General features: G+C 44.9%; 1 protein-coding gene across 1 annotated transcript in view; it reads right to left on the bottom strand.

Annotated features, from left to right (window-relative positions):
• Positions 1–18,163, bottom strand: part of CORIN (corin, serine peptidase) — a 263,664-nt gene extending 245,501 nt beyond the window's left edge. Inside the window, exons 1-2 of the mRNA XM_044224366.1 lie at positions 18,106–18,163; positions 16,601–16,731 (exon numbers count right to left, since the gene is read on the bottom strand). Coding sequence (XP_044080301.1) covers positions 16,601–16,731; positions 18,106–18,121 — 147 coding nt within the window. The 5' untranslated portion in view covers positions 18,122–18,163. The remainder of the gene's footprint in view (positions 1–16,600; positions 16,732–18,105) is intronic.
• Between the last annotated feature and the right edge of the window lie 791 nt (positions 18,164–18,954).

The following is an 18,954-nucleotide window of genomic DNA, read 5'->3' as shown; positions in this document are numbered from 1 at the left end:
CACTCAAAACTGAATTACTAGAATTATTTTACCTATAATTAAATAATTTACCTTCTTAATTTCTTTCCAATGATGGTTTCAAATGTTTTTAATATATTAATAAATATTTACAATATAACCTGTGCTATTTAATATTCATGGTGAAGGTCCAAAGTATTAGGAATTATGTAATGTTTCTTAAAATTATAAAAAGTTGAAGATGAAAAAGATGACTTTTCAGAATAAAAATCTCATTGGCCCATCCATCATATTTTCAAATTTTGTTCTGAGATCTTTCTACAGTTAGTATTCCCAAGGAATAGAAAATTTTAAAAAATGAGTTTATGATTGCATCAAAAAGGATAAAATACCTAGGAATAAATTTAACCAAGGAAGTGAAAGACCTATACTCTGAACACTATAAGACATTGATGAAATAAATTAAAGATGGCACAAATACAAAGATCTACCATGCTCATGGATTGGGAGAGTTAACATTACTAAAATGTCCATACTCCCTAAAGCAATTTACATATTCAATGCAATCCCTATCAAAAACCAAGAGCATTTTTCACAGAACTAGAATAATCCTAAAATTTTTACGGGATCACAAAAGACCTAAAATAACCAAAGCAATTGAGAAAGAAGAACAAAGCTGGAGGCATCCCAACCCCAGATACAATACAAAGCAACAGTAATCAAAACAGTGTGATATTGGCACAAAAACAGACACATAGATCAATGGAACAGAACAGAGGGCCCAGAAATAAACCCACACTTACACGGTCAATTAATCTATGACAAAGGAGGCAAGAATATACAGTAAGAAAAAGTCTTTTCAATAAATGGTGGTGGGAAAATTGGGTAGCTACATGCAAAAGAATGAACCTGGATGTTCTTGGTTTAAGAAAACCACTGTTTTATACCATATACAAAAATGAACTCAAAATAGATGATAGACCTTACTGTGAGACCTGAAACCATAAAACTCCTCTTAAAAGAAAACGAAGGCAAGAATCTCTTTGACATCAGCCTTAGCAACATGTTTTTAGATATGTCTCCTAGTTCAAGGGAAATGAAAGCAAAATTAAACTATTGGGACTACATATTTTTAAAAAAGCTCTTGTATACAAAAGAAAACTATCAACAAAACAGAGAGGCAACCTACAGAATGGGAGAAGATATTTGCAATTGATATATCCAATAAAGGATTAATATCAAAAATGCATAAAGAAGTGATAGTGATACAACTCAACACCAAAAAACCTCCCAAATACTGTAATTTTGAAAATGGAGAGAAGACCTGAATAGACATTTTTCCAAAAAAGGCATACAGATGGCTAAAGGACACATGAAAAGATAGCATCACTAATCATCAGGGAAATGCAAAATAAAACTGCTATGAGATACCATTTTATACCTGTCACAATGGACAGTATCAAAATGACAAGAACTATCAAGTGTTGGTGAAGATGTGAAGAAAAAGGAACACTCATGCACATTTGGTGGGACTATAAATTGGTGCAGGCCCTGTGGAGAACAGTATGGAGATGCCTCAAAAAATTAGAAATACCATATTATCTAGTCATTCCATTATTGGGTATTTACTGAAAGAAAACAAAAATATTAATTTGAAAAGACATTTGCACCTTTATATTTATTGCAGCATTATTTACAGTAGCCAAGGTGTGGAAGCAACTCAAGTGTCTGTCAATAGATGAATGGATAAAAAGTCGGGGAATATTAGTCAGACATAAAAAAGAATAAGACCTTGCCATTTGTGACAAAATGGATGACCCAAGGGTATTATGCTGAGTGAGAAAAGTCAAAAAAGACAAATGCCATATAATTTCATTTATATGTGGAATCTAAAGAGCAAAATAAATGAACAAACAGACAGATTTAAATACAGAGAACAAATTGGTGGTTGCCAGAGGGGAAGTGGGTGGGAGAATGGGCAAATAGGTGAAAGGGAAATTTTTTAAAGTTATAATATGGTATTTTACAAAGAATAACATCTGTCAATTCTTCTGAGTTGCTTTCCAGTGCTAAAGTTATCAATACTTTGAGACAAAACCAAACATACAAATGATAAATATTTTTAAGTATGTAGTATGTTTTGAATGTATCTAATTTGCTTATGAAAGGCAAACCTCTGAATCCAAATTAAGAGACTAATAAAAATAAGGTATCTGTAAATGTTTAATAATTGCCTAAACTTGGACATTAACATTTATCCTTTACCAAAATGCAATTAAAAATTATGATTGTTGGGGCTCCTGGGTGGCTCAGTGGGTTAAGCCTCTACCTTCAGCCCAGGTCATGATCTCAGGGTCCTGGGATCAAGTCCTGCCTTGGGCTCTCTGCTCAGTAGGGAGCCTGCTTCCTTCTCTCTCTCTGCCTGCCTCTCTGCCTACTTGTGATCTCTCTCTCTGTCAAATAAATTAATAAAATCTTTTAAAAATTTATGATTGTGAATGAAGTGATGATAATCTTGTTTTCATATGAAGAACTTAGGAAAAATTCTCCTTTTGGAAATGTAAGATTGTGTATTAACAGTATACTTTTTGCTTACCGCTTTCCCAAAAATAGTTGTCATTATTACAAATAGTCTTAATGTAGATACAAGGGGCGCTTGGGTGGCTCAGTGGGTTAAAGCCTCTGCCTTTGGCTCAGGTCATGACCCCAAGGTCCTGGGATCGAGCCCGCATCGGGCTCTCTGCTTAGCAGGAAGCCTGCTTCCTCCTCTCTCTCTGCCTCCCTCTCTGCCTACTTGTGATCTCTATCTGTCAAATAAATAAATAAAATATTTTTTACAAATAAATAAAAAGGAGAAAAAATTAAATCTATTTTATTTAATAATTTTAAGAGATTTTAAAAGAGAGGATTTTAAAAGAGAGAGGAAGCGAAGCAGGCTTCCTGCTGAGCAGAGAGCTCAATGCATGGCTTGATCCCAGGACCCTGGGATCATGACCCGAGCCGAAGGCAGAGGCTTTAACCCACTGAGCAACCCAGGCACCCCTTTTTTCTCCTTTTTAAAAAATTTGAGACAAGCATTGATTTATAGGAAAGGTGGAAGTACAATACAAAGAACTATTTTTCTGAACCATTTCATAAGTTGTCAACTAGATTCCTATCACTCTGAAATATGACAGTGGGTATTTCCTACATACAAGGACATTCTCCTACATAACTACAGTACAACCATCAAAACCAGGAAATTACACAGATAGACTGCTACCATCTAATTTTCAGAACTCACTCAGGTTTTACCAATAGTCCCAATAGTCCCTTTATACCAAAAGAGTCTAATTTAGAATTGGGTATCACACTTGGTTTTCATGTTTTCTTGGTCTCCCTCAGTCTTCCTTCGACCTCCATGACTTCGACGCTTTTGTAAATTACAGACCAGTGATTTTTGTGGAGTGCTGAATTGCGGTTCAGGATTAAATTTGATGTCTGTAGCAGAAATATCACAAAAGGGGTCCTATATTCTTCATTGTATCCTATCCATGTGTTCGTTTACTGATAGCCACATTCATCACATGATGTCTGCCAAGCTTTCCTATTGGTAATATTACTCTCCTCCTCTCCACGTCATCTGTATAATCAATAAGTATTTTGTGGTGAGGTATTAAAATTATGTAAATATCCCATTCCTTCAAATTTTTACTATCCTTTTGTTGACACGTGCATGAACTCTTGGTTTCCTGTTCTATTCAACAGTATATCGTCTGTTACCACCATTACTTATTTCGACACCAAACGCCTCTCCATTTGGCCAGTGGGAGCCAAGTCAGTCTGTCCTTTTAATATGTACCCATCGTTCTTTGAGCCTTCTCTTGCTTTCTGGAACAAGATGTTTCAGACTCATCTTGTACTTCCCTTGCCTCACCCTTGAAATCAGCCCCTTCTCCAAGAACCTTCATTCCTTTTTGTTAAAAAAAAAAAAAAAAAAACAACAACAACAAAAAACAAATGCTATCTAGAACCTAGAGCTGGCTGTCCCTTGGAACTGACAGTGTTTGCTCACTGCTTTTAGGTTGTCATTGTTCCTGGTGTCTTTCAGCAGAGAAGAGCCACAGGGGGGAATGTATTTACCTTTTGTGCACATATACATACACACATTACATCTCTACTCATCTATCTTTCTATGTTGAAACACACATTTATACCCGAACCTCCAATTCCAATCCCATATCATAGGGTTCTAGATTTAGTTCTCTGCCTTTTTCTATCTTTAACTCCTATTTCCAATAGCAAGAGATGTGGTTTATTCTTTTTTTTTTTTAAAGATTTTTTTTTTTTTTTATTCGAGAGAGAGAGACAGTGAGAGAGAGCATGAGCGAGGAGAAGGTCAGAGAGCGAAGCAGACTCCCCATGGAGCTGGGAGCCCGATGTGGGACTCGATCCCGGGACTCCAGGATCACGCCCTGAGCCGAAGGCAGTCGTCCAACCAACTGAGCCACCCAGGCGTCCCCATGGTTTATTCTTAATATGTGTAATTATCTGATCAGTCCTCCAGGCTGAACAAGTCTCCCAGCCCCACCGCCCAATGGGGAGCCATGCTCACGCTGTCTGAGCTCTGACATCCTGCCTCGGCTGCCCCCACCTGTGGATGCCTTCTTCATCCCACCAAGCTCTGACCCCACACCCAGACTGATCCCATACCCAACCCTCTTTCCCTACTTTGGCTCCAACACACCCCGCAGTGCGCCCATCTGCAGCCAAGGTCTTGGCCACCGTGCTACCCCGGTTTGCTCCACCCAGAGAACAAATTCAGGACTCGGCTCTTCACCATGGGGGCAAGAATAGGAAGATCCAAACAAAGGTTTGAAATCTATAGAAAGCAATCATGTTCTTCCTTTGTTCACTTTTTTCCCAATTCGTTAACAAAGATAAAAAATAAATAAATAAAAATAAAAGAACACACACACAAGCTCTGGATCCTTCAGTCTTCTCCCTTACCTAGAGGTCAGGAGGTTGTGAATGTGTATAATGTGTATTTCAGGGTTTGATGCTGCTGCAGCCAGACCATCAGAGAAGCTCTGAGTACATCACTTCCTTTCCAACTTGTCCAATGTCCTGGCCACACTGCAGAGCATTCAACACTCTATTAACAGGGAAAAAACCAAATTGGATAATTTTTTTTATATTTTTCCTTTGTCTTTGAGAAATGTGAGTGGAGAAACAACACATTTTTTTAGAACGGAAAGCCCGCTTTAAAAAATTAAAAAATAAATAAATAAAAGTTTAAAAGAAATTTTGTTTTAATTTTTAAAAATTTTTAATGAAAATCATAACAGTTATCCCATGAGTTTTGTTTACTTCCACTAGGGAAAATAAATAATTTTTTTCCAGAAAGAAGATAATTTTCAGTTGTTGGGAAAGTTCTCTTCAAGGAGGAAAGGGAGAACGGTGCCTGCCATTAGGAGTTTCTGACACAAAATGATTGGAGAATATTGTAAATTAGGAATATTTATCTCTTACCCAGGGAGCATTTTTGCTCCTCCTAATGACATTCGGTTGATAGAGGTAAAGTCAGAACAATCCAAATAAAAAGCGTTGAGTGCTAGGGGCACCGGGGTGGCTCAGTAGGTTAAGCCTCTGCCTTCGGCTCGGGTCATGATCCCAGGGTCCTGGGATAGAGCCCTGCGTCGGGCTCTCTGCTCAGTGGAGGGCCTGCTTCCCTCTCTCTCTGCCTGCCTCTCTGCTAGTTGTGATCCCTGTCCATCAAATAAATAAATAAAATGTTAAAAAAAAAAAAAAGTGTGAGTGCTATAGATGGGAGGGATTGAGGCAAAAAATCGGAGGTGGCCCCAAGGTGACCTGGACCCCTGATCCTGGCACGCAAATCAGCTCTTACAAGTCCTTCCAAGGGACCACTTGATTTTCTCATCAAGGACACCTTTGGAAGGACTCATCTCTTTTCTCCATTTCAGAAAAGATGGGAAGCTCAATTTTATTGTCATGCAGAAGATAGTAGCATAAAAATCACCATTACCCAGGTTTAGGACTATAGTTACTAATTCTAGAATTTACATTAAAAAACAAACAAACAAACAAACAAAAACCCCAAACCCACCAAGACCAGGAGAGAGGGAGCTAGTCTCTAAAATTTGCCCCAACTCCTCCACAGGATGAGCAGGGACAGGGACGCAGTCACAGTTCCTCGGTCCTTCCTGGCTTGATCCCCCCACTCACCCCCTTGCCCAGAACTGGTCATCTCCTGTGGGCAGCTGGGTGTGAGAGCTTTGAGGGGCCTCCCCAGAGCTATTTTTAACTTGGTATTTTCTGTTTATAGCCTTTCCACTGGGGCAGCCCCGGGTCTGGGGGATTCACTCCAACTGGGAAATCTGAGAAGTCAGCTGGCCTCTGTGGCAAATCAAGTATTTTTAGCTAAGACTTGGGGATCTCAGGATTGTCATCTACTTTAGACCTCAGGGTGGGAGACACAAAAGAGCCAGGCAAGAGGCGAGGTGCCCACTCTCAAGTTTCTTAGCAACGGCCCACTGGGCTTATTGTTGGAAGAGGATTCTGTGTAGACCCTGGTGGGGGAGGGGAGACTGGCCGGGGAGCCTTCCCAGCAATAGGGCCACACCCTCCCCGTGGAGGCCAGGCCTGTGGCTCTCCCAATACCTCCCTGCCCACCTGCTGTATCTGCAGCCCCTGGAACTTGTTAGAAATGCAAATTCTTGGGTCTCACCCAGTGATTCTCTTGCTCACTAAACATTAAGAGTTAGCAGTCCAATCACATTCACTAACATTCACAGATAAAGATGTAAGAAAGACCTTACTTCTACCAAACCCACAGGGCCATACCTTTTTTTAAAAAATTAATAGACATCGTTTTCAGCACATTTTTAGACTTAAGAAAATATTGAGTGGCTAGTAGAGAGAGCCAGTAACTTTTTCTCAACCATTTTTCCCTCCTTTGTACTGTATCCTCTCTCCACTATTCATCCTCAAGGACAGTGACATCAGCTGAGTTTTACCATCCAAGGTTGCAATCAAGTCAGTCAGAAACAGACACCACTGCTCAAGGAGGACGGCTATCTTGTGTACCAATCCTAGGAATGACAGGGCATCGCTACCCCAGCCCGGGCTGGGATGAAGCCAGTGACCGTAACTGTCTAAGCTGATGGGAGTCAGACGGACACCTTCTCAAAACGGTCCTAGAAACGATGTTAACATTAGACCATCAGTAAGGAATTAGTTTCCTATGGCTGCTGTAACCATTTGCCACAGTGGCTGACAACAACACAAACTCATTCCCTCATAATTCTGGAGGTCGGATGTCTGCAGTCAGTTTTGCTGGACCAAAGCCAAGGTGTCAGCAAGGCCCCTTCCTCTGGAAGGCTCTCAGGGGAATATCTGTTTCATTTTGTTTTCCAGTTTTTAGCCTCTACCTATCTGTAGGCCATGGCTGGCGGAACTTCCTGCATCTTGAAAACACCTCTCTCCAATCTCCACCTGGACCCGCCATCTCATTGTTTCCTTCTCTTGTTGGGTCCCCCAATAATGGGTCCATGGTCAAAGGAGTGAGAGTGAGACAAAGCAAAGTTCAAGCAGAGCTTTATTTTGTGCCAAGCATCAAGAATCAAACCAACTGTCGAACAGACCGGTCGGGGCTGCCCCTTACAGAGAGGGTGACCCCCTCCCTGCCTCAAAGACTAACTTTTATAGAGCAAAGGCCATGTGGTTGGGCCCGGCCACACACAGGTGGCGAATGAGATTGTAACACACAGAGAAAGCTGCACAGTCACGCTAGGTCACACGCGGGTGGCCAATTGAATTACGATTCACCCCATAGTAGCTATTTGAACTCGCCTATCACCTTAGTCAGAATTGGTGCCCAAAAGGCGGGGCCCACACTCTTTGGTAGCTAGGGAGACAGTACGCTCGCTCTACTGATTCGATGTGTCCACCTGACCCAACTCATCCCTGCATTTGGGCTCTGTTATCTCGACCTGATCTGACCCACCCTCGTATTTGGGCTTTGTTACCTGGGACTGGTTTCCCAGGCTTGCTTTTAAGTAAGTTCCCCTTACTTAGGGGGGAAGGGGGAGAGGGGGGGCAGGGTCAATTTAAGTTTTACTGCATAAACAACAAAATGGCTGTTCAACCGAGGTGGGGCTGCTCTGCCTAAATAGGCCCTTACACTCTGACTCTAACTCTCTTGCCCAAGGAGATGGGGATTACATCAGTTCCTCCCAAATAATCCAGGATAATCTCCCCATCTCACAATCTTGACCAATCACATCTGCAAAGTCCTTTTTGCCATAAAAGGGGGCATTCATGGATATATTTTGGGGGCCACTATTCAACCTACCGTATTCCATTTGGTCTGTCCTACCCAAGACAGTAGATGCTAGCCAACTACATGTGGTTGCTGAGTGCAGACATTTGACCCATCTGAATTGGTATGTGCCATGAGAGTATTGAAATTTGAAGACTTATTATTTTTTAAAAAAGTAACATATTTCATGAATAATTTTTGTATGGATTCCAGGTTAAAATTATAAAATCCTAGGTACAGTGAGTTAAATAAATTACATTAACCTCAATCTGTTTCTTTTTCGCTTTTTTCAAATGTAGCTACTTTTGTGGCCGGCATTATATTTCTAAGGGATGGTGTTGGAAGAAACACCACAAAGGAAGCAGAGTGATGTTAAATTCCAGTCGCTGTATTTTTGTCGTACTCATGAGGGAGCCCAGACATAGAAAACAACATTTCTTCTTTCAGCCTTCTCTAGGGAGAGCGACTGATGACACAGAATTGAGATTTCAAATCAAGAGGGATATTATCTAGGGACAGGCACAACTAAATTCTCCACAGATAATAGTAACCAAAGGGGAAAAAAAAAGGAAAAAGAAAAAAGAATTCAGCAACTTGTATTTACTTGACAGAGACACAGCGGAGAAGGAACACAAGCAGGGGGAGAGGGAGAAGCAGGCTTCCCATTGAGGAAGGAGCCTGATGCAGGGCTCCATCCTAGGACCCTGGTATCATGACCTGAGCCCAAGGCAGACACTTAACAACTGAGCCCCGCAGGAGCCCCCTAGCAACTTGTATTCTTACAAAGCATCTCCACAAAACATTATTTTACTGACTCCTTATTCACAACCCTCTGATGAGGGATCCTGTTTCCACTGTTCAGAGGAGGAAACCGAGCAGAGGGAAATGTATTTGCTGGAAGCACCAGAAGCTAAATGATGAGTCCGGTTGGCATGCCTGAACACCCAGGGCTCAGGGCTGCGTGAGCCTACCTCCCTGGCTTGGGTTTAATGGTTTAATCAGGCTCACTCTGCTTCTCGAGTTATTTTATAACCAGGCTTCCTAGATTTCAGAGATCCAACAATTCTTCCTTTTTCCCTAAGAAGTCAGTTCCTTTACTACTCTGAACACATTTTAATTATTTTTTGTTTCTTAACAGAATATGGGGGTGGGGGGGCGGTTCCTACTTAACCATTTAGGAAAATGATTTTTCTCCTGTGTCAAACTGCTCCTCGGATATGCCCAGAGGCATACCTGGCCCCCAGCTTGATCCTTGGCCATCTACTGGGAGACCCCAGCCCCCATGACGGTCTTACCCTATTCTTCCCACCACCCATAAGTTGCATGCGTTGGTGAAGTGCTTGGCTTTGACTTATAGTCAGAAAAGGTACTGCTAGACAATCTGGGCTCTGGTGATCAGATTTCATCTGATCAGTCTGGGGATGAATGGAAAATTCTGTACTTCGGCAGATGGTCACCGTAAGAATCAGCAAAAAGACCCACAAAGAGAGAAGCAGACATTAAGGTCCACCAGGATAACACTTCCCCAAATAGCACTTTCGAGAGGAGGGAAAGAAATAAAAAAAGGGTACAATGCACTGCTCCTTTTCTCTGCTGCATTAACACTTCAGCTTTTAGATCTTGAAACCTTGGAGAGTATCTCGTCCAACTACCTCATTTTACCTGTGAGGACACCGGGATCAAACAGGCTGACTTCTGTAGTCTCAAAGCAACTTAGGGTCAGATGAAGACTAGAACTCCCATTTGTGATTTCCTGTGTTTGTTCCACTTGGGCAAAATTGTTCTGAATGATCACAGAGAAATAGATTAAGCAAAATAATACAGCTTTGATCTCCAAACCACACTACAGAGGAGTGTCATCTTGCTTACAGGATGAGGCCCTGAAATAGACCCGCAAAGGTGAGAATCAAAATAATCCTTGCAAATCCCTAAGGAAAACACCACACCAGAAACCAAGGCACCTTCTGTCCATTAACCCCATACGGTTAGTTTGTCCAGAGATGGAACAGGCTCATCGGTTGAGTACTAGATGAATTAACTGGCTTGGGGTAGAGGACAAGAAGGCACAAAGCTTTAAACACAGGACCACATGGAGGACTGCAAGGTGGCTACGTAGACACCGGTGTTCTGGAACGAACCATGGGTTCCCTACCACTGGGCTCTCTCCCTGGCACTAGTCAGAATGAAGGTAAGAGGACTCACACTACTTACACAGTTATCTCTCTTCCCTGCACTCCTGATTCTGTGATCACTGCTTAGTTAGAAGCTAAGCTCCACACGTGCATGAACCTTTGTGTTTTGTCCACTGGTGTACCCCAAAGCCTAGTACTGTGCCTGGCAGAGGAATGTTTGTGAGCAAATCTATTCTTCCCTTTGTCCTGGCTGCGTGGCTGATTCTCTAAAGTTGAAGTTATTTAGCTCTGGTACATGACTCTCAGGATGTTATGGTGCCCTAGCCACAAAAATTCACATGGAATGGTTTATAGAGATTTTTTGCTGCTCATGGGGTTCAGGGAAGCTCCACATTAAGATTTCCTGGTGCTATCAACATTTACTATGCTCCTGTGACGCTTTTGCAGAATGACCTCATGGCTTTGGAGAGTGACAGGGTTCCCTTTCTCAGCTGCATAAACACCTTTCTATAGAAATCTCCCAACTGCTGGAAATAAAAGGTGTTCTTCAGACACTTTCAGCCTAAAGGCTCTAAGGGGTCCTGGACTAACTACAACGAGTGGCACCGAAATGTTCTTTGCCACTCCTCCCTATATTTTCTGCGCAACTCCTCAGCCACACTGTTGGATGCCTGGCCTTTCCCCGCAGGTGTCCGCCTGAGCAGCCAGCAGAGCTGCAGCACTGAGAACCGAATGGCATGAGGGCTCACCTAGAGGACCACCCTGTCTCCAAGCAGCCCACCAAGCACTGATACCGCGCTTGCCACCACCAGCTCTGATGGCGAGGACATGCAGAAACGTACCGCAGGGGAACACTCAAACAGCTGCGGGGAGGTGAGCGGATGGAGGCAACTGCCAGCAGGCTGAGCGAAAAACACAATTTACGGGCACCCTTCGGCAGAGCTCCGAGCTGAGCAAACACTGCTGCAGAACGCTCAGGGGTGAGGCAGACCAGCCAGCGCTCTAGGACAACAGTGGCTCTATTTGAGCAAAGACAAAGAAGTTGAGGCTAGCGACAGGGCTGGGAATAGCAATAGGTTCAGGAAGGGGCAGCGGTTCCAGCAATCAGAGATGGCCCATCCCATGTATTCCATGCCTGCCCACGTAGGAAGCAGACCTAATCTCCCCATCCTGCAAGTGATTATTTGTCTGTAAGAATAACCAACGTCGGGGACTATATTTGGCATAAAACAGGTTTAGCAAAGTCCCAGAAACAAAATCAGCCTCTTGGGGGTTAGGAATCCAGGCAGGGAAAGGATTACTTATCTGCATCTGTACTGGTTTGAACCGTATCTCCTGAAACTCATGTCCGCTGGAATCTCTCAGAATGTGATCCTTTGGGGCGCCTGGGTGGCTCAGTGGGTTAAAGCCTGCCTTTGGCTCAGGTCATGATGTCAGGGTCCTGGGATCGAGCCCCACATCGGGCTCTCTGCTCGGCAGGGAGCCTGCTTCCTTCTCTCTCTCCACCTGCCTCTCTGCCTACTTGTGATCTCCGTCTGTCAAACAAATAAATAAAATATTAAAAAAAAAAGAATGTGACCCTTTTATTGGAAATAGGGTCTTGCTTTTGTGCCTATTTAGGGTGAGGTCATACTGAATTAGATTTAGCCCTAAACCAAATATGATGTCCTTATAATAAGAGGAAAGAACACTGAAATGCAGGGAAGGACTAGGAATGCAGAATCTGGAGTGACGTAGCTACAAGCCAAGGAATGCCAAGCATTGCCAGCAACCACCAGAAGTTAGGAAGAAGGGAGGATGGATTCTTCCATAGAAACTTCAAGGGACATGGCCCTGCTGACATTTTGATTCTGGACTTGAGTGAATAAATTTCTGGTGTGTTAAGCCACACAGTTTGTAGTTATTTGTTATAGAGCTCATCGACCCTAATACAGCATCTACCCATCCTACCTAGTTCCAAATAGGCCTCTGTACAGTCACCCATTCACAAATAATTAGTAAGTACCAACTATGTACCAAGAGTTCTTCTAGCCATGAACAAAAACACAGAAATATCTCTGCCTGAGAAGATATTCCCTGAGAAGGGAATATGAGAAGCTTCTCCCTGAGAGCAAGACGACAGAGAAAACAATCAACATAAAGAAGGAAAATAAATAGCCTGTCAAATGGTGATAGGTTCAGGGCTGGGTCCTACAGAATAAGGCAGAGGTGCTAGTTTCAAATCTGAATAAATTGAACTTTCAATGGATTTGATGCAAACATAGAACCTAGTCTTCCAGTATGGTCATTCTTGTAAAAAATCAACATGTCAGGGCACAAGGGAGAGAGAAAAGCCTCCCTCTATTAGATTAGACTTTCTGCTCTAAAACTAGGAAAACCATCAGCCATAAAGCTCATTGTGAGGGAGAAGAATGATACATTAGCAAAAATCATCAAGGCTGAGGGGAGAATGCCCAAGGACTCTGTGGCTAATTCACACTCGTTGACTGATTTATAAAGGGCTCTAGTCATTTACCATTCAACAAATGCCCCAGCAGTGTCAGAAATGTCAGCAAAACAGAAGTGACTTAGCAGTACAAAACCACTCCTTGGGAAGAAAAGAGGCAAAAGGAGGCACCGGACAGAAAACCTGTATCATCCAAGAGCCTCATTAAATTATTACTCAAGTAAAAGAAAGTTCCAGAGGACATTCTCTCTTGAAAACGATGTTCTAGTGACATAATATGGAAATCATTGGTCCAAGTGTCTAGTGAGACTGAAGAACAGAAATGAATTTTAATTGGATTTAATTTTGATGAAATCAAATAATGACATTAATTTTAAGTAACAATGTGTGACTAGCAAATACTCCATTGTAGAGCACAGCTTTAGACTCACAGAAGCGGGGCTGTGGAGAGAAGTCTGGCGTAGATTTATTGAGTCTGAGATGAGACCAGTTCTGTAAATAACAATAGGTTACGGAGACCAATAGTACAGATAGTATTTCTAGGACTCACTCATTTCCTTAATCCTCACAGCATTCTTATAAATGGTTAGAAATATTCTCCCCATTTGCTGGATGAGGACATTAGGGTTCAACAGCAGCATCTGACTTGCCCTGAGCCTTGTCACTTTTAAGGGTTAAAGTCAGAGATTTGAATATAGCTTAGACACCAGAACCCATACTCTCCTCTCCAAGGCACACAAGCTAACAGCATCTTTCATTCTTTTTTTTTTTTTTTTAAAGATTTTATTTTATTTATTTGAGAGAGAGAGACAGTGAGAGAGAGAATGAGTGAGGAGAAGGTCAGAGAGCGAAGCAGACTCCCCATGGAGCTGGGAGCCTGATGTGGGACTCGATCCCGGGACTCCAGGATCACGCCCTGAGCCGGAGGCAGTCGTCCAACCAACTGCGCCACCCAGGCGTCCCAGCATCTTTCATTCTTGCGACTTCTTTCTTTGCTACCCTCATTGAACAGTCTAAAACACAAAAGCACGCACGTGTGTCTGTGTGCACGTGCAACTGTCTGAGTAGATTTCATGGAACAGTCTGGAGGTTGCTGGAGTGCTTCCTGTGGATCTAGTGTTCCATACAGGTCAGTGTACTTAAGCCAACCAGCCCCATCTTCCAAACCCTGATGGGGCAAACAGGACACACGGACACATGCTTGTCAAATAACTTATTAAGGTCAGTGTCACATGACATAAACCCTTCTCCCTTGGATCCCTTCAGGAAAATTCTGTATTGCAGCTTTCCTGGTCTTCAAGGAGCTCCCATTCCCCAGCAGTAAGACACTGAGAAACCGAAAAGCCCTAAGACTTGAGGTCTTTATGTCAAGGGAGGCTAGAGGTGAGGGAAAGAGGAAAAATGAGCAACCAAGTACCTCGCTAAGAGTATGGAGATCTGAAAATACAGATTTTAGAGAGTGACGATGCTAACTATCTGGAGATAACAGGCTCCTCAGCTTCTCCCCCAACCTCCTTCCTGTCTGTCCCCCAACAATGGGGAAGGGCAACTGAGGGGCTTGAAGGAAAACAGAGCCAGCAAGTACTGAAACCCAGATGAAGGCCTGGTGGGAAAGGTGGTTTTTCCAAAATGAAACCCCAGCTGGTACGTGTGGTAGAAGCACTGATGCCTTCCAGACTAACACTATTAAGATTACTGCAGCATTAAGAGGAAGGTTTCTGATGGAATTAATTAGACATCTTCTTTAAAAAAAAGTTTCACTATGCCTGGAAATACACTCCGTGAGATGAATGAGGCAATTATTATTTGTCTCTTAATTTAACCCCCTGGAAGGTTAATAGAGGTTTTCAACATCGTAGTTGTAAGCCTATTCTGCAAGGAACTTTCTGGGAAGATGCTTCGTCCCCTAAATAAAGCTTTGCAGCATCTTGGGGTTTTGGGATTTATGAAATTTCCCACCCAAATAGCTCTGAGAATCGTTCATCATAGTGCAATTCCCGGAGTCCTGGTAAGGATTCTATGGAAAACCTGACTGCTCTGCCCCACTTTCACACATGTCTACACGGACCTCTAGTCTAACCTGTCAATCCCCAGGAATCTGGTTTGGGGGCTAATTTTTAGCATAATCTCACGAACAAAACTACTGGGGACCAAATAACACAAAAAGGCAGGTGAATGTATTGTGACTAACAAAAAATTGATTTTATGCCTTTAAAAAAATGCAGTGTTTCTTCACATTCTCTCCAGGATGTGCCAAAAATTAATGTTTTGCAGCATCTTTAATTTCAACACCTTCAGCTAAAACGTGTGTTGTTGGACAACGATCCTGACTTGGCTCCCCTTCCGGTAGCAGTCAGACATTCCTTTGCAGTTTTGCTTCCATCAGGAAATTACTTTACAAAAACAAAAACAAAAAAAACCCCTACAAACTACAATGGGTATAGAAGCCGCCTTAGCCTTTTACAAGAATGAGGCTTCGTGCATTGTTCTCAGAGGCTTCCCGCAGGAGGCAAGCCCCACTTTCTGAACTGCGAGGTCAGCTTCACTGGGAATGCCTGGCCCGCCGCCGTCCTGCCCAGCTCGGAGCGCCCGGGGCTCGGGCGGCCACTGACCAGCAGCGCTAAAAGCGCCTGCACCGCCATCCACCCGCCCCGAGCCGGTGGCTCTAGGAGCCCGGCGCCCGCCGCGGGAGCAGGGGAAGAGTCTCCCCAGGATCCGACGCGACACCACCTTCCTCTCGCCCGCTCAGCCCTCAGGGTCCCCGCCCGCAGAGAGGGACTCCGTGCAGGCCGGACCGAGCGGCAGTGAGCGGTCGCCGGGACCCTCCTGTCACCGCAAAAGCAGCGCCGTCCTGAATCAGACCCTATTCCTGGGGGCTCAGGCCAGTGAGGACCGTCCGCGATGCTCTTCCCTACCTTTCCTCTCCCGAGCTAGGGGCAGCGCGGTCCCTTTCCAGGACACGATCCGGGCCGCCAAACCCGGAGCAGCTCTGAACCTGCGCCCCTCGGAGGCTGGCGCCCGGGGTGCCCCGGCTGATTTGCGCCAGAGACAAAAGTTTGCGCGCTGGGGGCGCGGGAGTTCCCGGCACGCTGCGAGCGGCACCGGTGATGGGCGCCCAGCGCTCCGAATGGGCAGTGAGCTCCAGGTCCCGGCTCGGCACCGGGGAAGCGAGCGCGAGTCCGGGCTGCGAGAGGGACGGAGACCGAGACGCGCGCAGCTGGAAAGCGGGCTGGGGGGCGCTTACGTCTGGGGCCTGCCGGGCTGCTGCGCAGTGCTCGCACAGGTCGCGCGTCCGCGGCGCTGGCTCCGCGGGGAAGCGGGGGACCCCCGAGGGGCTGGTCGCGACGGCTCCTGCGGTAGCCTCCCCCGGCGCCCGCGCGCCGCCCAGTCCCCTCACTGCGTGCAGGGCGCCCGGCCGAGGAGGGACTCTGTAGCAGACGTGGCGACGCCCCTGCCAAGGAGAGCGGGGTCTCCGGACCGACCCGGCTCTGACGCTGAAGCAAACTCTGCCCATGACCCTGCTAGGGTCGCGGACGCTCAGAGACCCCTGGAGCATCACGCGCCCGAGGACTGGTTGCGGGGAGCTCAGCGCGGGGCTGGGAAGCCGAAGCTCACCGACGGCGGGGGAGGAAGGTGGCATGGAGCGACGAGGGCGTAGGGGAGGAGGGGTTGACCCTGAATTCACCCGGGCTGAGAGGTCATCCGACCTGTTCGCGGGCAAGCGCGCTTGGTGGTGGGTCTTACCTGCTCCGGGGCCCGGGCTGGGCGGTAGCTCTCTTCCCGAGCCAGGGCCGGGGGCTGTTTCCTGGAGAACATGTCTCGCCTTTTCCTCTGGCCACTCTTATCCTGGTGGCTCTTCTCTCCGCTTCGTGCCCCTGCGGGGGTTGGGGGTGGTAGGCTACTAGGGACGCCTTGCTCCTCACTCAGGGAAGAGACAAGTTAAACTTCAAGGGACAGGGGCCCCACATTTTGTCTGCTCGACAGATCCCACCCGCGAACCACTCCCTCCCTTCCCTCCCGTCTCTGGGTCCCACCCATAAGAGCCTTAAGGACAGATCTCTGCAATCCCACCTCTTTGCATTTAAAGTTCTTCTCCAGGGGCAGAGGGAAAGCCAAGCGCACTGCCGGTTCCCCCACCCCACTGGGGAGCACCCCGCGAGGGCTGCAAGGGAAGGATGAGATTTTAAAGTCTGGGCTGTGGGAGACAGAGTAGTTGGGAGCAAAAGAGTTACTTCTCTGCTCGCCCAAATCTTATCTCACCCTAGACCATTTTCTTTTAGCCAGAGCCTACCCAAGTAAAAAAATAAATAAATAAAAATAACTGCAGGCACTGGCAATTAAAGGCCAAATTTGTTTTCTCAAAAAAGATTTAACGTTTCGAAGGCCGGCATTATTTGCATTAGGCAAATAGAAACTTGCCCTCTATTACATGTTACGTGAAGAAACTGCTTTTGCAAGATGCCCCAGACTTTGCTGAGGCTGCACGATGCCGGAAAACCTCAGGCTGTTTCCAGAAACCTGGGTGGCGATTTCCTAGGGAGGCATCCACAGGCTGCAACTGAGGGGCCAACAATTCCCCTTTTCTGTCATTCACTAACATCCGCTCTCCCGACAGCATGGAGGGCACTGAACGCATTTACAACGGCAAAGATTACTTTAGGGTTTGAAGCCCAAGTTGTCAAATGTATGGGGGGAGGGGACAGGAAAATACATTGCATTTTTCTTAGAAATGAGTTTTCATCCAACTTCGGTCAAGATCTTCATGGAAATTTCAAGGATGACTCAGGAGGTCATTGAATAAATCCATGCCCATTTTTCTAGGGGGGTCATGCACAGTCAACAAAGCATGCATCAGGCACCTGTTCCTTGAATATTATTGCTGGGTTGGAGAGAGGATACATCTGTAAAATTGGGGGAAAATCGGTATTTTGCTTCTGAAATGAAAAAGTGAAGAAATATTGCATGTGTATAGTAAAATAGTGTTCCAGACACTGGACTTGAAATCCAGCATCTGACAAGTTTATCATTAATTCACAAAATTTAAGCTCTTAGTATCTGAGCCAAGCTTTGTGCTGAGCACCCGTACATGCATTTTCTCTTTTAGTTCTATCAACCACTTTCTGAGGTACGATTATTATGTTTACTTTAGGGATGAGAAAGATTTAGGGAGCCAAAGTAGTTAGCCTAAGCTAGCCAAGTGCTGAGCTGGGACGACCGGAAGTAGAGTAATTGCAGGACTGTGCTCTTACGAAAATACTGCCTCATCAGTCCGCATCAGTGCAGGGACACCGGCCTGAAAACGAAGAGCCCAGTGGATTCTTTGGCCGGGTCTATCTCGAGCAGAGCTGAGCCACAGTTGACTCAATTTGCAAAAGCAGGATGGGATTCAGTCCCCGGTGTTTCTACAGGCATTCTGAAGACAAGTATGAATTTCTTTCACCTCCTTTCTCTTCCACTTTCTGCCCTCTGGTGGAGGTGCGACAGGAACTGTGAAATGAAAGTATCTCCATCAGAGGATTTGGGATGGCCAGTGCAGGTAGACAAGTGTCCCTTTCCCACCACCATACTATGTTCTGGGAACTAAAGCTGCTTATATTGCTGGTGTAAAATAAGAATTCCTTAAACATCATTCCAGCAAAAAACAAAACAACAACAAAAAAACCCAACTAGTTCTCGTTACCATTGGGCCAGAGTGAATACTTTTAAGTATTGTTAGCTTAAGAGTAAACAGGGGCACCTGGGTGGCTCAGTGGGTTAAGCCTTCTGCCTTAGGCTCAGGTCATGATCTTAGGGTCCTAGGATCAAGCCCCGCATCAGGCTCTCTGCTCAGCAGGGAGCCTGCTTCCCTTCCTCTCTCTGCCTGTCTCTCTGCCTGCCTGTGATCTCTGTCAAATAAATAAATAAAAATCTGAAAAAAGAAAGTAAACATCTATTTTTACATACTTTGTAACAAAGGTTTATAATGTAAGAAATCACAAAAATGCGAAAAGTCTCATACTCTGACTATGTAGAGGGCCCACAGTAATCTTCGAAGACCTATTTGAATTATTCCATTTTAAAAGTTTGTGACATTTACTTTTCAGCTTAAAATGACAACC

This window comes from Neovison vison, chromosome 11 (assembly GCF_020171115.1).
Source record: "Neovison vison isolate M4711 chromosome 11, ASM_NN_V1, whole genome shotgun sequence".
NCBI lineage: Eukaryota > Metazoa > Chordata > Mammalia > Carnivora > Mustelidae > Neogale > Neogale vison.
The sequence above is the reverse complement of the archived record's forward strand: the minus strand, read 5'-3'. Positions and strand labels throughout refer to the sequence as shown.